We start from the raw sequence: 23227 nt of genomic DNA on the forward strand, positions 1-23227 counted from the left end.
GAGCTTTTTTACCAAAAATCCCTCCCCTGAATTAAAAAAAACAAAACAGTAAAGCTCAAACTCGGTCATATGATCCCATGATAGCAAAGTACAAAGATGTATCTTTATATATTCCTCTCCTTGAGTCGACCCAGAAAAGACCATGGTTCTAGTCAAGGAGGGCTGACTTTGATTCCATCAGCACTACTCCTGTGCTGACTATAAAAGCCACTCACTATTTTTGTGGTCCTGTTGTAACCTGAGTTAACTGATTCAAGTGATTTGGCAGTTAGATAACACCTTTACAGGTGTCAATATAGACCAGGGGTGGGCAAACTATGGCCTGCGGGCCAGATCCGGGCCGTCAGGGCTTTGGATACAGCCTGCAGGATTGCCACCTCTGTGGTGCCGTGGGGCTAAGGCAGGGTCCCTGCCTGCCCTGGTCCCCCACCGCTCCCGGAAACGGCCAGCACCATGTCCCTGCGGCCCCTGGAGGTGCGAGGGAAAGAAGGTTCTGCGCACTGCCCTTGCCTGCAGGCACCGCCCCCCCGCAGCTCCCATTGGCTGGGAACGAGGAACTTGGGAGCTTTGGGGGTGGTACCCCCAGGCCAGGGCAGAGTGCAGAGCCCTCTGCTCCCCCTCCCCCAGGGGCCACAGGGACGTGGTGCCGGCCACTTCTGGGAGTGGCACGGGTCCAGGGCAGGCAGGGAGCCCTCCTTAGCCCCGCTGCCCACCGCTGCCACCCTGGAGCCGCTTCAGGTAAGCGGCACCGGGCAGGAGCCCGCACCCCGAACCCTTCCTGCAACCCTCCTGCCCTGAGCCCTCTAACTCCCTGCTTGAGCCCCCTGTCGCACCACTCCTGCACCCCAACCCCCTGCCACACCTCGCACCCCACCTGTACCCCAACCTCCTGCCATAAACCCCCAACCCCCTGCCATGAACCCCCTCCCACATGCTGCACCCCCTCATGCACCGCAACCCCCTGCCCTGAGCCCCATTGTACACACCACACTCCCTCCCACAGCCCAACCCCCTGCCCCAGACCTACATTCATGGCCTTGCATGCAATTTCCCCACCCAGATGTGGCCTGCAGGCCAAAAAGTTTGCCCACCCCTGATATAGATGCTCCACAAAAGTTCGTTCTAGAACACACACATTTGTGGTTTACCTGAGGCCTCAGGATGCAAAGCACTACACTATGGCCTTGGTTTTCCAAATGTCATGGGGGGCACTAAATCATTTTGGATAACTGATTTCTGGCAATAGAGGGAATTTTCAATGAAAATAATAGAAGTTGGGGGGACATGACTCTGTTTTTATCCAGACTTCAGTTACCCAAGACAGTGGAACTTCATAGAAATGTAAGGTGCTACTGTTTCTCATCCATATAAATTCTGGTTTGTTTGCTAGGTAAAATCCAAGAAGAAGTGCATGAAAACGAAGAAAGAGAGGAATTCCTATCTAGTAACACTGGAAAAGAACCATACAAACTATACTCAAGAGCAAGTGGTAGGGCATGATTATTTCAGGGGTTATATACGTGCTAGACAGTGAATTGTAATAGCATTTCTCCATCCAACAGAATTAGGAGGATCACTAGAACCTTACAGTTTTGCATTAATGACTGCATTGTGAATTACTACACTTTGCAAATTAGCCAGTAAGCAATCAAACAATAAAAAAGTAAAGATGGTGCAATACAGATCCTGCAGGATACAGAGTATCACCTGTGAAAGACTAAAGTCAATGGGTGTTGAGGATGCTCAGCACTTCACAGAATCAGGCCTTTATTTGGTGAATTTCAGTTCTAATTACTTCCAACCTCACCTCACATTCTTCTAACATATGTACTGTAGTATATAGTGTAAAAACAATTAAATCTTATTCATATGAACTTTCACCATGCCATTTGCTAGTCAATTTTTGCTGAGATGTGGAAAGAGACTAAAAATTTCTTGTGCACATTGTACATTGTGTGGATTATCGTTTCTACTGTATGTAGGATAGTAGCAAGAAACAGTAAACTGTTATGTAAGCTGCTACTTGGGGAAGATTAATAACTTTTGCCAAATCTGTTCAAAAGCATAGTAAATCATCATTTCTGGGAAAAAAATTACTACAATTTGAGCACTTGCTGTCTGATGCAGTATGTTGTGCAATACTAATTTAAGTAACAAGATCAGTGATCTTATCAACATCCCCTCTTGTGGCCTTCAAGAAATGGCCACAGAATTTTGTATAATTTGTTAGAGCTGTCAGAAAAGGGTTAGGACTTGAATTGCCACAGATATCCTGGGTCACTATTTAAGTACATTGTCCAACTCCCCTGGGGGGAAGTTTGCATGCAGCCCTCACCCACACTTTGCCTGACCAAGTCTAGAAAACTAAAATAGCTCACAAATTTTAAAGAAAAAATAGTAATAAGTAAACTGCTTTCTCCATGATATGCCTTTTTGAGTTGTATGTATACTCTAGTGTTGAGGGTTTTATTAATGGTTTAGATCAGAGAGGTCCCCAATCTGTGGGGCACTCTCCCGTAGAGGGGCACAGAGGAACATTCAGGCGGATACGGCTGGGGCCTAGGCCAGCCCCACAGGGAGCGGGGAGGGAGTGCCACCCAGCTCCACTCCTGGCCCGCGCCCCAGCTGCCAGCCCCACACCCGGGGCTCCAGCTACCAGCCATGGCTGCTGGCCCTGGGCCCTGGCTGCTGACCTCAGCCCCTGGCCTTGGCTCTGTCCCCGTCCCCAGCTATGACCCCAGTCTTGGCCTCCTTACTCCTGCCTGTGTCCTCTCCTCCCAGAGCTGTGGCCCTGCTCCCGACCCTGGCTCCAGAGGGGTGGGGACACGGACAGGGGTAAGGGGGGTGCGAGATAAAAAGTTTGGGGAACACTGGTTTAAGTAGATTGATAAAAAGATGCCTCACAAGCTGGGTTGTGCTCTGTGCTACGTATACATAGCTTCCTCTACAGGAACCCGTATATTAATTTTATGAAATTACAAAAGAGTGGCAACCGTGCCACCAAGACTACCTTGCACCCTCGATCCCAGGAGTTACAAGACAGGTATGCAGAGATGAGGAAGAGTGGGGCCTGCTACCAGTTCGAGGTATGTTTGTGTCCAGGATTCATAACTGGTTTGTGACTAGAACGGTAAGAGGAAAGCACTGATCTTCAGCGGTTTGCCCACACCTCATGTTTTTAGCATTGGAACCCTAGTATTCTGTACCACCCTTTTCGTGAGCTGGAATATTTTTCCTTATGTGTTAAGATGGTTATTTATTGTTTTCCATTTAGAGAAAAGCCAAACCATCGGAAGAGAATTTTCACAGCATCACTAAGAACAGAGGAAATGGAAGCAAAAATGTGAGGGCTTTTCAATACTCTAAACTATGGAGGTGCCTTCTTTCAGCTTAGGAAGTTGTTCTTTATCTGACCAGAAACTAACATATGGGCAGCTTAATTCAGAAGGAGTGAGTTTGGACACACTGTTGTGATAAAACAACAATACTTAATCGGAAAAAGATCACTTCTCTTTACAGTAAAATGTATCTATTTTAGGTCACAGGTTTCCAGCTAAAGGAAGGTACCCACATCCAAGAATCTGAGAGAGGCCAAAGATGCTAAAGTTCAGTCTCCACTAGCATGTTATTTGATAGCCTTGCCCTTTCTGTAGGGACATGCACTGGGGCAGAGGATTTGACCAGATCCCCTCTGACCTCAGAAGCCACCTACTACTCTCCCTCCACTTCTGTAAAAACTTTCTCTCCATGATTTCCTTCCCTTTATGGGGATTTCTGTCAGTCCTTTAAAATGTTACATTCTTCTGGCATTTCTCCATCAATCATAGAATCATAAAATAACAGAGTTGGAAGGGACCTCTGGATGCCATCTAGTCCAACCCCCTGCCCAGAGCAGGACCAATCCCAACTAAATCATCCCAGCCAGGGCTTTGTCAAGCCTGACCTTAAAAACTTCTAAGGAAGGGGATTCCACCACCTCCCTAGGTAACGCATTCCAGTGTTTCACCACCCTCCTAATGAAAAGGTTTTTCCTAATATCCAACCTAAACCTCCCCCACTGCAACTTGAGACCATTACTCCTTGTCCTGTCATCTGCTATCACTGAGAATAGTCTAGATAAATCCTGTTTGGATCCACCTTTCAGGTAGTTAAAAGCACTTATTAAATCCCCCCTCATTCTTCTCTTCCATAGACTAAACAATCCCAGTTCCCTCAGCCTCTCCTCATAACTCATGTGTTCCAGTCCCCTAATCATTTTTGTTGCCCTTCGCTGGACTCTCTCCAATTTCTCCACATCCTTCTTGTAGTGTAGGGCCCAAAACTGGACACAGTACTCCAGATGAAGCCTCACCAATGTCGAATAGAGGGGAATGATCACGTCCCTCGATCTGCTGGCAATGCCCCTACTTATACACCCCAAAATGCCATTGGCCTTCTTGGCAACAATGGCACACTGTTGACTCATATCCAGCTTCTCGTCCACTGTCACCCCTAGGTCCTTTTCTGCAGAACTGCTGCCTAGCCATTCGGTCCCTAGTCTGTAGCGGTACATTGGATTTTTCCGTCCTAAGTGCAGGACTCTGCACTTGTCCTATTAAACACTTTGGGGCCTGTAAAGAGGAGGGAAAAAAGAGGGTTATTGGGGTTCTAGAGAAAAAGGCATGGATGATTCTAAATAACCTTTGGAAACCATTTCAGCCCAGTGTTCTGAATATCAAAATATTTGCACTATTCATATGTGATGCCGATTCACATACCTTCCTACCTTTCAAAGGAAGTAACATGATACTTAGCATGTATTAACTGACCAAGCTAGCATCTCTTGTGTTTAATTATGTCAAAAGCACACTGTCAAAGTTGTTGGATATAAAATCTGACTCTCTTATAACAAGTAGCATGTTTTAATTAATACTTTAGTACACTTTATACAAATACATGTGCCCAATCATGTTCCCCTTAAAGTCCATGGGAATTTTACCAGTAGGTCAAATGGAATAGAATTGGACTTCTGGCATATCAATGGCAAGACCACTGCTGAGTGATCATAAAATAAATCTTCTCATGTGCAGGCAGTAAATTGAAATTTACAAGAATCCTGCTCTTTCAAATACACTGCCTCCTAACAGGAAAGAAACGATACCATCACTCATGTCTAGAACACGCAAACACACCACAATCAGACACACTGTTGGTAGGCAGGCCAAAAGACAGTTCCCATAAATTGTTGCATAACCTAAATGCTGTTGGCCAGGAACAGCTATGTAGCAATCAGATGAGTGTGCTGTTAACCTAGCCAAGTTTAAAGGGGATCCATGGAAGGACTCAGGACTTTGTTGTAAATGTAGTGGCCTCAGGACGGGTGGTATTATTATTATTATTATTTATTTAATAATTAGAAATGTATAACTGATGATTCTGTTTCAACGTATCCTATCTCACAAGTCCCACAGGTAAAGTTACACATGTGCATTAGTGTTTGCAGGACTGGAGAATTAGACTGCAAGCCCTAAAGCTTCAGGGGAAGTATTGTATCTTTCTGTGGGGGTTGGCAGAACTTAGTGTACTGTGGGCTCTTTCAGAATACAAAAAATAGTACAGGTAATTAATAATACACTGTATATCTAAAACTTAATACACTCTTATTGTGGGTCCTGATCACTGAAAATCTGGCCCTAAAGCCAAGATTTTCAAAAAATAAGAGCTTTAAGTTGTGCTCTTAAATCTCTGTGTAAACACCTACTTGTGGCCAGTTTTTCAAAAGTGTTGAGTGCCAGCAGCTTCCATACAGGTCAATGGGCCCCTTTGAGTGTTCAGCCCTTTTAAAATTCAGGCCAGTTATTTAGATGCCTAATTTTAGGTTCCTATTTAAAAAAAAAAAAAAAAGAATCTCGAAAAAAAAAAAGAATCTCGTCCAAACTGTGTTCAGAATTGGTTTAGAGAAACTGTGTTTTAGATTATGTTTAGAAACCGTTTTCAAACACGATGCTTTTTTCTAGTGCAGGTAAATAAAAACCTGTTTGCTAATTTCCCTTTATTGACTCCCATTGTGTACGATAAGTAAAATTGTAAAAGATGTTTGAAATTGCTTTAGTCTACAGAGAGCTCGCCGAACAATAGTAGCATGAAATATGTTATTGATTTCCTTGTTTGTGGTGCTGATGGTGTCATTCTGTCATATGATTCATATGTTTCTCTTTTCAAAGGTTTCAGTCTGTCTCCCCTTTAGTTCCAGAAGTAATGATGTCACCAAAGTCCAGGTACTTATATTTGAGTGGAAAGAATCTTGTGATCTAGGAGGTTATAGTTCCTGTTATAAATCATGCTGTCCAGAAGGATCAATCTGCATCCATCCCTAATATGGTGGTTAGCTTTTGTTTGTTTCTTTATCTTTTTACCCTGAGTATCCCTCATACATGGGATTTTAAAACAGTGGGCCCAGCTGTCCAAAAAGGACATTAATTAAGGCCACAAGTCTAAATTAGTCCTACTCCAGGGTGTAAATCCAAACAAGGATTTAGTGACAGAGTGCATGTAAAGTGTTCATAAATTTCAGGCATAGTGGATGGGTGAGCCAAAACAGTGTTACAAGTGTTGCACAACCCAGCTTGAAGAGGCCAGGAGGAAAGATTCTGGTTGACACAGCAGACAGCACTTGTCAGGCAGTCCGCTAAATCCTGAGGAATCAAGGAAGTACAAAAAAAAAAAAAAAAGCAAACCTCACTGCCACTCAGGCCACACCTAAAGGAAGCCTTGTCAGGGTCCCTCAGATGGTCCAGGAACACTAAGTATTGTATTCAAAAAGTATTGTGATACGTAGCCTGCTTTAGTAAGCACTGCCACTTATTAAATGCTACACTCGTTCTACAAATGAAGTGATGTGCACAAAGGGCCAGATTCTCCACTCGTGTAAACCAGCATAACTCCATTGACTTCAGTAGAGCAATGGCATTTTACAACACTTGAGTGTTTGGCTCAAAATCTTTTTAAAAGACTCTCGATCGTGATAGTGAGTTTCATCTTAAAGAATCTTGCTGTGGTGCTTCTCACTGTTGTGCAGTGCTACAGATATAATTGAGCAGAACATAAATAAAAGATAATAAATCCATGTGTCTACTACCATTGATTCATTTGCTTTATTAGTTCATGGACCTGGTAAAGAGACCCAGTCATCTCCAAAATCATTTTTGTAAAATTATTTCATGTATTAGCTTTGCCACTAAAAATTATTAAGAAATATAAAACTGAATCTCTTTGCAAATAAAATTAATATTGCATGAGTCTTCCCGCTTGATTTTTTTCTCAGTTTCCACTACCATCCCCAAATTAAGAATTCCAGAAACAAGGTCTATCATGTGACCCAGTGTTTTCCATCAGTCTCCATGTCCCCAATACCTCTACATCCCGCTTCACTCCCATGGTCAGTCTGTTCCGCCTATCCCAACAGCAATCCAACCAGCCAGTTCAGCCTTCCGGAAACCACTCAGTCTCAACCAATTAACCCTCTCCCACTGGAACAAACCACCCAACTTCTACCCAAGTTTTCACCCTCTGGGGAAATCATTGAACCAATTTGCACTCCCTCGGCAAACCATTGAGCAGCAGCACAATGCCGTTTTCTCTTTCTGTCTCTCACACAGTTTCATTTAGAGTAGACTAATAATAATAATATACATATATGTCTCTGTCCTCTCTTACAGACTAGCAGCATGGCATTACATAAAATACTTAAGGAAATTGATCCCATGGTGAAAGGTAAGCCTCACTTTTTGGGGGCATGCAGAGGGGTATGAAGCCCCTGTAATCCAAATATTGTCTTTTAGCACTGATAATTGATGGGATTTGTAGGACATAGCATTATACTGCTGCTTCATGGGCCAACAACTGGGCAGAAAGACATCACACGCCCCAGTAGCTTATCGTGGAGTCAGGAACCAATAACTTAGGCAATGAGGAAAGTAGAAGAATACAATTACAAGTATAAGCCTTCCCTGCTCCCACCTCACCCCACCCTACTGTTAATTTTTGTTTTTACTTGGACATTATTTATTTATTTATGCCTTTAATAATTATTTATTCCAGAAAGATTCTCCACAGACACACAGTCAATATTTTTGCCTTTACAAAATGTCATAACATTTCATTTGCAAAATTTTGGTTAAGCAACCATGATGAAATGTTATGCAGATAGAAAACCTGAAGCTTGCTTTCCCTTAAATGCAATCTTTAAAATCTTTTCCAGAAGCTATACCAGTCGCGGAAGCAAATTACACAGAACAATATCTCAGTCCTTATTTTCCTGAACAGGGATCGGGTGAGTAACAATGTGTGTGTGTGTGTGTGTGTGTCTACATTGCATATCGATTAAGTGTAGCTAAGTGATAACTTATTTCTTACCTAGACAAATTAGAAGATTGGGCCAAAAGAAATCTGATGATGTTCAACAAAGACAAGTGCGGAGTCCTGCACTTAGGATGGAAGAATCCCATACACTGCTATAGACTAGGGACCAAATGGCTAGGCAGCAGTTCTGCAGAAAAGGACCTTGGGGTTACAGTGGACGAGAAGCTGGATATGAGTCAACAGTGTGTCCTTGTTGCCAAGAAGGCTAATGGCAATTGCCCTGTATAAGTAGGGGCATTGCCAACCGATCAAGGGATGTGATCGTTCCCCTCTAGTCAACATTGGTAAAGCCTCATCTGGAGTACTGTGTCCAGTTTTGGGCCCCACACTACAAGAAGGATGTGGAAAAATTGGAAAGCATCCAGCAGAGGGCAACAATGATTAGGGGACTGGAACACATGACTTAAGAGGAGAGGCTGAGGGAACCGGGATTGTTTAGTCTGCAGAAGAGAAGAATGAGGGGGGGATTTGATAGCTGCTTTCAACTACCCGAAAGGGGGTTCCAAAGAGGATGGATCTAGACTGTTCTCAGTGGTAGCAAATGACAGGACCAGGAGTAATGGTTTCAAGTTGCAGTGGGGGAGGTTTAGGTTGGATATTAGGAAAAACTTTTTCACTAGGAGGGTGATGAAGCACTGGAATGCGTTACCTAGGGCGGTGGTGGAATCTCCTTTCTTTGAGGTTTTTAAGGCTTGACAAAGCCCTGGCTAGGGTGATTTAGTTGGGGATTGGCCCTGCTTTGAGCAGGGGGTTGGACTAGATAACCTCCTGAGGTCCCTTCCAACCCTGAGATTCTATGATTCTATGATTCTTCTGTCTATAGCTGTACTTAGGATACTGGAAGTTGCCTTTCTGACATGAGTGGCCTCATCACTCATAGGGAGCCTACCAAGTTTTGCGTTCTGTAATAATAATAATAATTAATTAATAAGTAAGTAAGGAGAATGTGTGCATTTGAGCACCTAAAATGCAGGAATTCTGTGGAGGGTTTAACAAAACTCCTGACAAACCCTATGGAGTTGGTTCATGGTCAGGATTTATTGGTAACACATAGGGATAAATTTTAGACAGTAGCTTTCTCTTTTTTTATACGTAAATATCTTGTATGTTGTGAAGGCTATTTGTTTAAAAAAACAAACCCATGATACAATACTGAGGGATAATAATAATGTCATACTGTAACAATTTGTTTTAATGATGATTTCATGCTTTCCATTCATGCTGCTTAAAAACAGGTCTCTGAATCCCTATCTGTTTTTCCTGACATGAATTCAGAGTTGCTATACTGTTGTACCAATAAAATAAAAACCAGCAGGATCTTATTAAAGGGAAAAAGGCAAAATACCACATTTATTGTGAATACAGAAAGAATCATAGTAAGCAGTTAGTTATAGCTATAACATTCCATTCAATCTCATATTTATTCACACATTCATTCATACAAACACACACCCACACACATACACACCCACACACACAGGTTCTGCAAGGTTGTTATCATAGTTACCAGCCTTAGAGTTGCTCATGCCAAGCCACTGGCCAGGTGGCCTGGACATGAGGAGGGAGCAGGGCATTGTCAGATGCTCATCTGATGCTCCTGGAAGTTGGTTTGCAGAATCAGACCCCAAAGTTCTCACTTTTTAGAGTCTATTTTTATAGGAATTTCTTCCTATGCCAGTCTATGGGAATTGCTTCATCATGCTGTTGCTGAATCAATCAGCAGATAGCACATTCCTGACGGCTCCAAGATGTTATCTTGTTCTTTGGTTCTCCCATTCTTGAGGCTGTTGGGTGGATTCCAGTCTGCCCTCCGGGTGGGGTCCTCTGGTTATTTCCACTTGACGCCTTCTTCAGCCGATGGACACTGGATTCTTAGGCTGGCACCTCCCTGATCATTCAGTTATTATCCACACCAAGCATCCATCCACATACATCCTCTATCTCTATTTTAATCACAATTGTTAATACAACAAAAGGGCGGGGAGTCTCTGGGTGCTGTTTCTGTTGTTAGAGTATTGCTTTGAGTCTCTCTCTGTGTGAATTGCTTTGAGAACAGACTCTGTCTTAGAATGTACTAACACAATTAGCAGCTTGCAAGTTTCACACATAGAGGGAGAGAAACAGTACCAAAAACCAAGAGACCTCTTAATTAGTAATACCCTGGAATTTAAACTCTGGGGAATCAAACTCATTTGTGATTTTAATACAGAACTTCTTTAATATGATCCAACAATACCTACCATTAGCAAGGGAGCTATCTACTTGATGGCTTTTCTCTTGTAGAACTTGATGGGAAACAAAAAAATATATATTTAAAAATATGTAGAAAAATCATTTTAACTTTTACATTTTGCCTCCTTCTCCTTCTTTGGGTTAGTGGATCAAAGATGACAGCTAAGACTTTCAAAATTTCCACAAAAAGTTTTGTTGCTGGTCTCCAGCTTGCCAACTTTTGTATTAAATAATAATAATTGAAGAGTTTTTATTGTTGAAATATATTGTATTTCACTATTAAAAGAAAACCCACTCTTTATTTAGAGTGAAAGTAGCTTCAGAGTAGAGTGTATATATATTCACACCTATACAGATATAGTTCACATACCTATACCAGCCCAGGTATTATGGAGGAACAGATTTAAAAAATCTGACTTTGTATTTTTTTTCCCCTCAGCCTCTAACTGTGGGCACAAATAGTTCCAGGCATAATTGACTTCAGTGGGACTATTCATGTACTTAAAGTTAGGCACAGGCTTAAATGCTTTGCTTGTTCAAGGCCTGTCTGCAGAAGTAGAGGTTAACAAGGAACTTGAAAATTCATTAGTAGAATAAGGTTTCTGAGATTTGGCCTGCAGCCTTTAGAGGGGTTATACACTTTATCTTTCACAGTCCTCAGCTATTGTATCCCATATCCAAAAATAAACAACTTTGTAGAGATTTGTAGATTATATTCTGCTAGGTTTTTCTGGAAATGGCACTAGCTAAAGGAAGAATGATTAAAGCAATGACTAAAGGAAATGCATGACTAAATGCATTTATCTTTGACCTTGATTCTTGTTTTCTTAGACTTGGACTGGACCACTGTGTCCCAACCTCTAAAACATTTCATATCCCAGAGACTTTTTCTCCCTCCTGCCATCCTCAAACAAATGTGCTATAAAGGTGCAACAGCAGGGAATGGGGCAATCTCTGGGTGTCAGCTTCCCAAGGTGGTGGATAGGCCAAAAGTGAAAGAAAAAAAGGCCCAGCGAAGAGGTGAGGAGTATTGGAAACTGGGAGGGAGATGAAGGGGTAAAACATATCTAGAAAATTGAATGGCATATTAACATTAGAGATCATCAGGCAGCTGACAATCCCCAGAGCAAGACTGTTGGGATCTAATTATTATTTGTATTACAGTAGTGCTTAGGGGTCGGTTAGGTGCTCTATATGTGCATGGGAGGAGACACTGCCCTTGTCTTTAAGAGTTTACAGAGTAAGTAAGCAAGACATTCAAAGTGTGTGCAAAAGGAAATATTATTATCCCAATTTTACAGATGGAGAATGGAGGCTGAAAAAGATGAAGTGACTTGCCCCAAGTTACACAGGAAGTCTGTGACAGGGTCAGGTTTTGAACCCAGAGACCCTGAGTCCCACATATTGAAACTAGGTGCAGTAGAGGGGGCCTTCCTCTTGATTTTGATAGAACTATACTATCAAATGGGAGGGAGGGTGGTCCTGTGATTAAAGACAGACCTGGGCATCAGGAAATTGAGGTTCAGTTCCAAGCTCTGCCACAGTTGTCCTGTGTGACCTTGGGCAAATCACTTAACTGCTCTATGCCTCTGTTTCCCCATCTGTAAAATAAAAATAATAATACTTCCCTGCTTCATAGGGGTGTTTAGACTAATTAATTAATGTTAGAGGTGCTCAGATGCTAAGGTATTGAGCTCATTAGAAATTATTATAAATTAAATAAATAAAAGCAGCATGTACTCATTTTAATGGAAGTTATAATGTATGTTGCTCATCTATCAGACCTTGAATAGTCTAAATTTTGTTTAATCTGAAGACTATTTGATCAGTTGTGCTGTTTCAAATATCATGGTAAATCCAGTTGAGGTACTAGCAGAATAATGGATATATGATCCAAAGTCAAAATGTTCAAAGCTGCATGCCTAAAATTAGGCTACTAAATCTGTACTTAAGCACCTAAATAAGTGGCTTGGTTTTCAGAGGTCCTAAGCACCCACAACTCCCAATGACTTAAGTTAGCCATCAAAAGTGGGGGTAAACTGTAAAGACAAAAATCAGGGTATTGTATTGTGTGACGAACTGTTTCCTCTAAATCTGACATGCACATTCATTACAGTGATGATTTCTTTCCCACTTTTTACAGTAAAGCTGCCTGTTACAGCCTCCATCAAGCAAGTGGGAAAATGCTTCAGGTAAGAGAACATTACATTTGACTTCCAGAATTTCTTCTGGAGGGGAAAGAGTGATCCCAGCTTGATTTTTCAAAGTCCCTCTTTATGATGTGGAGAGGGAAGTAGACTGAAACACAGATTAAAATCATTCACCAGGGGAAGGATGATCACCTTTTGGAAGATGATTTTCAGAGCTGCTGCTGGTGGTGGTGGTGGGTTTTTTCCCCCACCAATCTTTTTTCTTTATCTGACTTTCTCTTCTTCTGTCATTTTGTCTTGCCATTTTAGGCCCCAGTTCTGCAAATCCTTACACATGTGCTTAACTTTAAGCATGTGATTTGTCCCACTGAAGTCAATGGGACTACTCACATACTTACAGGTAAGACATGGACTGTCTTGGCAGTGAATTCTGAAGGCTGTATTCTCTTATGGATCTGCAGGACTTTTATACCAGTAACACTGACACTCAGTGTTCATTATGTACATAAATACCTACATATTGATAGGCTATTAGTTCCCTTTGCTCGTTCAAGATGCACTGTAAGCTATTCCGGGGTTGGCAATGCCTGGTGGTATCTTATTCAAAAGTAGAATCAGTGCTACTGGTAGCCAGTCAAATTGCAGGATGGCAGAAAATTATTTATTACATTTGAAAGAGGATAAAGCTTCGGCCAGTCAGCATCCAATTTATTTATAAAAAGTACCATATGCTTTAAAAACAATACTTTTATGCTGAAGCTGGCTTGCATGAGTGGCTAACGATAGACTTGTCTAAATCTATCAGTGTGCAGCAGAGAAAGAACCTTCACAAGAGCCAGACCAAGACTTGAGAACTCTTTGATTATTATTCTTATTACTATTATTGTTGTGGTAGCACCCTAGAACGCCAGTCATGGACCGGAATCCCAGCGTGCTAAACACTGAACGAACACAGGAGAAAAAGCTGGTCCCTGCCCCAAACAGCTTATGAAATAAGGTTAACCACTAAATTTTCTACATTCAGAGTTAAAGCAAAACCCACCTCTTCGTTCAAGCTTTCCCACAATAGTACCTTATGTCTCATACTTTTGTATTAAAAAAATAAAAAGAACCTAAGTCTATCTTCCCAGGAAGGGAAAAAAGAAATATCATTGTTCTTGTTTTTTACTCTTGTGCTACTCTGATGATTCTCCAGTACTCCTGGAACGGGCACCAGTATAAGATTCTGGATGGATGGTGGCCAAATGTCATTTGCATCAGTATCCATCAGATAAAATGATTGAGCCACCACAGTTTGTTTTGTACAGTTGAACTATATGGGAAAATGCCTCACTTTAACTTGGCATTAATGTAACAGCAGGAAATCCTCCAGCTGTAACAGTGTCCTTTTTCGTGTCATTATCTTTTATATATATATATATATATAGTCACAAATTAGTCTGGAAATAAATTAATTACAGGTGTGAACGCCATCTCTTTCAGCTCTGAGAGACTGACTCAGGATGCCCAAGACAACATTCTTGAAAATAATTGTTTGCCACTGGGATTAGGAGAAAGCATGTCCCAAGATGCAACCCTACCTAAGAGAACAAACCTCTCTTCACCGTTCATCAGGATGACATCCCGAAGTGTAGAGAAGCACCAAGGCAAAAGGGTCACCAGCTGCACAGAAAAGACAGTTACCTGTACGAAAGGTTTTTTTATATGTTTTTAATTAAAGTATTCTAGGTGCCAAAAGACAACAGATTTGCTTTTGTTTAGTGCATTCCCTATTCCAGATATCTCAAAGCCTTTTACAAAGCAATGAGATAGATGATGGAAGTGCAGTGATTGTGCTGAAAAATACAGGAAACATTAGGTTTTCAGCAATAACTTACATGCCAGAGGATGTCAGAACTGGTTTCATTGAGTAAATTGACCAGGACACAGGAGATGAATCTATATCTTTTCTACTGGAAGTTAACCTCTGCCTGATCTCCAGCGCCCCCTGCAGGGCTGAAGCCGGGGGATGCATGGGGCTGAAGCCCTGATCCCCCATGCTGCCCGCGGGGCTGAAGCTCCAATCCCTGGCCGGCGCCCCGCGCGGGCCTGAAGCTGGGGGGAGGCACGGGGCTGAAGCCCCAATCCCTAGCACCCCCTGTGGGGCTGAAGTCCAGAGCCCCGAGACCTGGTGCTCCCTGTGGGGCAGAAGCCCTGAGCCCATGGTCGGCAGAGTTGAGGACATAGAGGGCATTGCTTCCCCCACCCCAAACTGCAGCGCAAGAGCATGGCAGTCCCGGGGGCAGCTCTACACCTCCCCGAGTCCCCCCACAATCTCCTCTCCCCGCCCCCAGGCCAGGTTGGAGGCAGGAAGCCAGAGCTGGGCAGTGTGGGGCAGCTGCTGCTCTGGCTGATGCCATGGAGCAGGCAGCGGCAGCATTCCCTGATCTCCTGCTCGTGCCCCAGGTTGAAGCTGCTCCTCGGCTCCCAGCCCCCTTTGCTCCCACAGAGGCAACTGGTAAGAGCCCCCTGGGTGGAGAGACCCAACTATGGTGTAGACCCCTCCGGGAACAGTGACGGCATGGGAGTCCTCCCAGCACACAGCCCCTAGCCACCCCACTCCCTGCACCCACAGCCACCCCCTGTGTGCACACCGCCCCAGCTACCCTCTGTCTGCACACAGCCCCTAGCTACCCCCTCCCTGCACCCTAAGCTGTTTTCAAATTTTTTGAGCTAAGCCCCCCACCTTTGAGTTGTAATTTAAATATATAAACTCCCTCCCTGGACCCCACCATGCGGAGATGGCTCAAGCCCCGCTGACCCCGGCCCCCCCTCCAATAGAAATCAAACTACGCCTATGTCCAAGGCCCCTGTCCCAAGGCGCCCCCTTCCCCTGCTGGGCTCTGGAATTTTTATAGCATGTTGAGAGGGGCCTGCATTATATACAGTATATTAGGCTGTAAAGCATGTTGTAGATCACTTCTTGTACTGGATGCACCCACTGCTGCCAGACTTTCCATTTCTTGTAAATTAAACTAAACTATCAGAGCAGGTTTCCATTTCACTAAAACCAGGTGTCATCTTAGCTAATAAAGAATTCACATATGGCTGATGTGGTGTAGCTTTTTTTCCTTTTTGGCCCAGATCTGGATCACAATGCGAAGGGCAGTTCAAACAGGGAAGAAAGAAAAGTGAAGAGGCCACCACTGAAAAGTGCAAGGTCCGGCCAAATCAGGACAACAAACCAAGAAGCGAATGTTAGGATGATCAAGTCCTGCCAGACAGAAGAATCATTGCAACTTTCTCTCCCTATAGTACCTGGTGCAAAGGGCAGGCAATCCAATGAAAAGTGTCATGAGGGTGAACCACAGCCAAAAGCCTTTGGCCAGCACCGGTAGGTGAAGAAGAGTCCAGTTACTGAACTTGCCTATCCAGTCAGTGATACGTTGAATGTACATTGTGGCATGAACAATGAGGGTGTCAGCACTAACAGAAGCAAAAGTTCTTGCTTTATTTCTAAGCCATACACAGCTGAGCAACTGAAATATGAGGGATCTCACCCTCTCAGGGATCTCTCCATTCTCACTGCACATGAGCTTATTTCTGAGTCTCTCCTGAGTAGAAACTTCCACTTGACTTGTGGTCTATCAGATGCATTGGTTTTTGTAATGCAAACTGCTGCCCAGTAAGAACTGAGCTAAGAACATAGCCCTCATTTTTGTTTGGCATCTCAAGCTAATCTTAACTCTTGATCCCTGATATACACATTGAGAGGTTTATTCACCAAGCCACTCAACCTATCTTTTGAGACTGACATGCGTGTCTCTTGATCTGTGTTAGATAAATTGGAGGGTCATAAGCCATATAGATTATAATAATTGTCACCTGTCATCCGGGAGAATCCCATTGCACTTTACAATCATACAAAATCTGTGCACAGGTATCATGTTATTGACAATGGAAACCTGTGAGTTGATTTGCAACCACTTATGAGGCATGCTACTGTACAACAGTGTAGCACAGGAAGTGCAAAATATCTTGTATCCAATTGAACTCTAGCTGTTCAAATTTCCCAACATGTTCAGTTTCCCAGCATGCAGTTTGGCTAGGACTGCCCTCTCACTACCTCTTCTTTATCTCTACCTCTCAATGGTTTGTACCCCAAAACTAAGTCAAAACCCAGTACGGAGCAGTTCAGCTGAGTGTGGCCAGCACTGGATTTAGCCAGTAGGACAAGAAATCTCCATTGATTATATTTGTATGCTGCTAGAAAGAGTTATTAACTACGATATAGAATTGGTAAAATACTTAGAATGATAGCTAGATTGATTGGATAGACAGAATTGGAGGACGCAGCCACCAGATGGTATTTTGTAGACATGGCTATAATACAAGTTGAATAGGGTGGACTGAGATACATGTAAGGCACTGACTGACATGTTTTGTTTTTTTATACAGAGCAGACCTGGCAACTTGTTCAAATATGAAAGGGAACATGGCCAGGCCTACATTATCAAGCAAAATGATTTTACTGGCCCAACATGACAACAGAGAAACATTCCGTCCAGACTCTTTGCTATGTGCCATAAAGAAGACATCAGCAAAAGGCTTATTGTGCAATATTGAGACCAAGGCCATGGCTAAGAGAAAAGCTCTGGAGCCTGGGTCACAGACTCTACTTACAAGACCTTCCAGTCGCAACTGGGTGAATTTCCTTTCAGGCTTAGAAATTGATGCAAATGTTATGAAAAATGGTACCTTACAGGCTAAAATATACAGCCAGCCAGGCTCCATTCAGACAGGACTCCAACGCTGGGAAATGAGTGGCTTCACATCAGATACCCTGAGGGATTAGGACTCCAGTCCCGGTGAAACCCTTTGGAAGGAGTGCTCTGCAAATGCAGCAGAAGTGTATACAGTGCAAAGGAGTTTAGCCTCACATTGTCCTGAAAGACAGATTCTAGATTTCCGGGGCTTCTGAGTGACAGCTAAAGAAGGCACAGCATTTAAATTTCTTTTCTAATTTTTAATTGTCAGCAAATTTCAGACATAAGAAAACCCAGTTGAATCATCTGACTTCTTCGGAATTAAAGTGATGTATGACCTGAATGGAAAATTAAAAAGGGGAAGGATTTGTGTTACTCAATTCAGACCCTACCAGCCACTTTAAGAAACAGTGCTGGTGAATCCCCAAGAGAATTCCATCCAGTTCTGTACTGCTGAATGGTGCTAGTCACAGATTAGGAGCTTTGGGGAAATATAGGGAATACAGATGAGGGACTGGCTATGCTAGAGTGTCTGGGGAAGTAAAGGGGAATGTTGTCCCGCTGTGAGGCAAAAGCATAAAGCAGAGGTTTATTCTAAAATTAAAAAGCTAAAAGTAAGTAAAGTGCCTTAAAAATTCCATCTTGTCACAGGCCTTGCTATGGGCTGCATCCCAGATGAGACTAGAACTTCTGTCTTTGTTGCTGTCCATGTAATTCATTTTGCTTATGCCAATTTAATATTTGTTCCTTCCCTGAGATGGACCTGGATTAATCCCAAGGACACGAGCTCAGGGTTTGAGAACATCAGTAGAGTTGGCTAACCAGTGCTAAGTGCAGAGATGCTTTTCTCAGTACTCAGATGATACGTGTGTCCACTGTATCCCAGAACCTCGCTGTGCATTTAGTGTTTGTTGTGACTAGAATAAAGGTGTGTTGTTCAAACATGTGACCCTATGAGAAGAGCTCAACATATGGTACAATGAAGCAATGCATGTTTCTGGTTTTATTCCTTGAACTGACATACAGTGTGCCCCACAAAATAGAAATTATTAGACATTCTTACAATCAGTAATCTGAACAGGAAGTTTGCTGGAAACCCCAGGTCTGGATTTCCATGTAATTCCTAATTGCCTCAGTTAATGAGAGGCACCGTAGGAAACCTTCAAGTAGTGGGACAGATCCTGAGCTGTGACCAACGGGGCTCAGTGCAGCTCCAGAGCAGATTGTAAAGGTGACGTTTGAACCCTCCTGATCATTGGGCAGCTCAGCACCAGGCCAGTCTACCGGCACAGATTAGATCAGCCTACATTAATCTGCACCAACAGTCAGCAACCTCCAGGGCCTATTCTGGCAGGCACAGTTCTGAGGCAGGATGGCCAGCAAGCTGCAGCAGCCGTACACCACCAGAGAGGATTCCTCTCTGTACAGGGAATCTTCAAGCAGCCAAGGAGCATTCCCACGCAGCTAAGTAAGCTGGCTTCAGGGCAGTTTTTCAGGGAGGTTCAGTGAGAGCATGGCATGCAGTTTGTGATGAATCCTGGAACGAGAGTAGCGAGTTATATGAGCTTGCGGTGCCCGGGCTCCAGCAATATTCAGGGCACAGGGGCCCGGCTCCACTAGTGTTCGGGGCTGGATCTCTCTTCCGGCCCAGCCTGGCGCCCCTCACCTGGACCAGCCCCCAGCCCCGCCTGCCGCCCCCACGTGCCTCCCCCAGAGCATCCCTGCCTGCCCCCTGGGCAGCGGGCAGCTGTCCTGCCACTCCGTGCTGTGCTCGCTTGCCCGCCGCTTCCAGCTACAAAAGGGAGCAGCGCCTGTGGCAGGCTGAGGCATTTGGGTGGAGCTTCAGAGGAGAGAGTGTCTGCAGCAGCTCAGGGAGCCCCAGGTGGCTGCTCAGCCTGCTTTGCGCTTTTTCTTTCCCTTCCTCTCCTCTGCTTTTCTTTTCTTTTGCTAGTTTCCCTTCTTTATGGCTATAGCCAGGGCACTCCAACCCCCCCACACACCACGTTTCCTCCTCCCCATCTCCACTCTGGGCTGTTTTCCTGTCTCCTCACTGCAAACAACTTCACTGCTTCTCCTTCTCCCCCCTCCCAGCTTCTTTCCCCTCTGTCTCCCTGGGTGCAATGTAGCCTTCTGCTGCCCTGTGGCCAGCAGGACTTCTCTCTGCACCTCCCGCATCATGAGCAGCTCCTTTCAGGGCTTCTCCCGGGATGCAGCTGAAGTTTCTCCCCCACCCTCCCAATCTCTCTCCGGAGTTGAGGGTGGGGAAAAGTTTGTTGACTGTCAGTTTCCCCTCTGAACTCTTGTTGCTCTTGTTTTTGAATGAGGATTTCTTGCTCCGGGGAAGTGTAACTCCCTGGACCTGAGAGGAGCCCTAGGAGCATGGGCAGTGACAGTGGTGCAATAGAAGGAAACTGTTAAACACTTACTGTTTCCAGTCCATTTTTACATTATTTTAAAAAATATAGATTGTCTTACAAGGCAGGTGGGGGGGGGGGGGCAGGACTTGGACCCATTCTGGGCACCACCAAAAATTATACAAACCTGACTGCCCTCTCCTGGAAATGTGTATCTGTTAGCGTTGTGGAAAATATTCATGCTCACATGAAATGTGGGTCAGATAATGGAGAGCCCCAAAAGGATATTTACTCGGCTTTATACCACAACAAACACAGCCTCCCTGTGCTGTGGGAATGTCACAGTAACAAGCAGCATCCAAAGTTTATAGATTTGACTCCCTCCTTTTGTGTACTGAGCAACACGATATTGTAAGTAAACAGGATAATGATGTAACTGTAGCTGCTTTGGCTGTATCCTGAGCCAGTAACAATCTCAAGATAGCTCATTTCAGTTCGAAGCTTCAAACCTTTACACACTCACTCCATGCATGTGAGTAGTGAGATCGGTATATGAAATGTTAGGGCCTTATCCTGTAAAGACTTACAAACATGAGTAGCTTTATAGCCTTTGCACAGAAAGTTCACACTTGCTTCTCTCCAGCTGGCAGTTCCAGCAGGTTTTCCTGCAGTTGAGAGAAAACATGAAGTGGGTTAGGTCCAGCATGCAAATGTTGCTGACAGTATTGATACCTCACCAGGATAACAAATTACAGTACCAGTTTAAAACGATGGTACATTTACTAGGAGGTCATGCCCCGCCCCCCACACACTCCTCACTGGCCTTGACTCACCCTACCTCCAGGTATAGCAGCCTCAACAGCAGTGGCAGATTTGTGGCTGTTACCCACACACTCTAGGGCACCTACCTTTACTCAGTTCCTAGGACTCGAGGCATAACCTGGTTGATTTACACACCTTCCCCCTTTCCAAGTTCCTAGGGCTCTGGGCAAAAGGCACCTACCCTTACTCAGTTTCTAGGGCTCAGGGCCACCCATACCCAATTCCTAGGGCTCCTGGCATAATCTGGTTCATTTAAGTACCCACCCTTACCCATTTCCTAGGGCTCAGGGCATACTCTTCTGTGCGTTTCCAGGATCTTTTTACCAGTGAAAGAGCTTCACACAGTAATATCCTTGTCCTCTATTTATGAACAATTACCAAGCAAAATACACATGCTAAGCATACAATGCTATGCTCGCCAATCCTGATCACACAGTTAGACTTTTCCTGTTGCCCAGGCAAGTTCAGTCTCATCTTGGTTCTGGTTGCTTCACATCACAGTCATGCAGAGGATTCTTTGCAGCTCTGCTCTCAGGCTGTGTCTTCGGGGGTGAGTCCTTCTTTCAGGTCTTTCCTTCCTATTATTCTTTTCCCTTTTCCTTTTTTTTTTCCTTCCCAGCTGGTCTCCATCTTGGATCTCAATTTATCTAGTGAAACTTGAGTTCTGCTTAGCTATACCTTAACCAATCATTTTACGAAAATATTAGAAAATAATTCTTTGACCAATCCTAACATATTGTGAAATAATTTTTTACCCATTCATATCCCACCATCTTAGTTGATTTAAATCTTGTAAAATTAATTATGCAACAGAAACAATCAAAGAAGTAGACAGAAACCATAGAGATAAACAATATAGATTTCACACCTACAACTGTTGATAACTGATTCCTTGCCAGGTAGAGTGCCAACAAACAAAGTTTTCTTGAAACATCTTAGGAGATTCCTTTCTTATCTGGCGATGGTGCTTTCTTACCAGCCCAATATTACAATGTTTTGACATAATTTAGAAGGAATGTGAGGATGTTACCTCCTGAGTCTTGGCACATGGCTGCTGCTCTCCTACTATGGCTGCAGAAAAAGGCCTCAGGGCAAGGTACCTGGGAAATTCTGCCTCCATCAGAGGAACACAAACCCAGCCTCCTTGGAAAACAAATAGTGAAGCAAAGCAAACAGTAAAAGATATGGCCAACAATGACAATAAGTAAAATGTAACATTTCTAAGTCACCTACCTCCTCTGCTGATTCCAGGTGGTTATTGTGGCCTTCACTGAGCCAGGACCTGCTTTGCTGATACACCTCAAGCCTAAATGCATGGAACATCCCCTTTTTTTCTTAATCCAAAGCATCATCTGAGACAAATCAGCATTTTCACTTGTGATTTGAAACAGGATTGGAATTCAGGTCTCCAGTGGTGAAAGGACAATGTAGTAACGCACCCTGTTCTTTTTCCAGCCTCCTCCTGTTGTATATGCCCTTTATTTGGGGAATATTCTTTCATGTCACTTGTTTTATACATGCTTCTATTGCACTTTTATATTCTCTAGTTACTGGTCTTTTTCTTAGGCCTTGTCTACACCTGCAAGTTTCTGCGCAGTAAAGGAGCTTTCTGCATTGTAACTCCTGAGATGTACACACTGCCAAGCCACTTAGTGCACAGAAACTGTGCAGTTGCAGTGCTGTAAAAAACCCACCCCGACGAGAGGCGTACAGCTTTCTGCACTGGGGCTACAGCGCTGCGATGCCAGTGTAGACACCTGGTCGATTACAGCACTTGGATTGGCCTCTGGGAGGTGTCCCACAATGCCTGTTCTTGCCTCTCTGGTTATCGGCTTGAACTCTACTGCCCTGCCATCAGGTGATCCACCGTGAGCCCCACCCCATACATTCCTTGGGAATTTTGAAAGTCCCCGTCTTGTTTGCTCAGTGATGCGTGCAGTGGTCTCAATGCATCTTTCCAGGTGATCATGCAGTCCCCCACTTGGAGCAATGCAGAGCTGCTGGACCTCATCAGCATTTGGGGAGAGGAAGCTGTCCAGTCCCAGCTGTGCTCCAGCCATAGGAATTATGTGTGACGTTCCCCTCTGGTGTTATCCAGACCAGTGATCTGCTAGGTGACTCCAATTCTTGACTCTGGGAGCCAGCCTTACCCTGCTCTGCTGTGAGAACTCCCACTCCTGGGCTGTTCATGCACAGCCTCTGGCATGTAAACTGCTCCTTGGATTGTGCAACCGAATGATACTAGCCAATATCTCCGGTCCCAGACACAACTCTAGGAACCTCCATCTTGCAGTGTCCAGTTATGCCTGCTGGATACTGCAAGCTTATATGAGTTCATCAATTTAACAAAGAAATTGATATGCACCAGGCTTGTTATCCCAAGGGGAGTCTCTGACACACTTCAAACCAAATGCACTGCTTCACGTAGAATAAACAAACAAATTTATTAACTATGAAAGATAGATTTTAAGTGATTATAAGTCAAAGCATAACAAGTTGGATTTGGTCAAATGAAATAAAAGCA

At 43.8% G+C, this 23227-nt stretch overlaps 1 protein-coding gene across 1 annotated transcript in view; it reads left to right on the forward strand.

The window, feature by feature from the left end:
• The window catches only part of AGBL3 (AGBL carboxypeptidase 3), a 68725-nt gene extending 50276 nt beyond the window's left edge, over window positions 1-18449 (forward strand). The window contains exons 13-22 of the mRNA XM_073330928.1: window positions 1391-1489; window positions 3275-3343; window positions 6204-6257; window positions 7698-7752; window positions 8240-8311; window positions 11464-11652; window positions 12776-12824; window positions 14265-14467; window positions 15906-16155; window positions 17220-18449. Of these exons, the coding sequence (XP_073187029.1) occupies window positions 1391-1489; window positions 3275-3343; window positions 6204-6257; window positions 7698-7752; window positions 8240-8311; window positions 11464-11652; window positions 12776-12824; window positions 14265-14467; window positions 15906-16155; window positions 17220-17616 (1437 nt within the window). The 3' untranslated portion in view covers window positions 17617-18449. The remainder of the gene's footprint in view (window positions 1-1390; window positions 1490-3274; window positions 3344-6203; window positions 6258-7697; window positions 7753-8239; window positions 8312-11463; window positions 11653-12775; window positions 12825-14264; window positions 14468-15905; window positions 16156-17219) is intronic.
• The last annotated feature ends 4778 nt before the right edge of the window (window positions 18450-23227 follow it).

This window comes from Lepidochelys kempii, chromosome 1, assembly GCF_965140285.1.
Source record: "Lepidochelys kempii isolate rLepKem1 chromosome 1, rLepKem1.hap1, whole genome shotgun sequence".
NCBI classification, from domain to species: Eukaryota; Metazoa; Chordata; order Testudines; family Cheloniidae; genus Lepidochelys; species Lepidochelys kempii.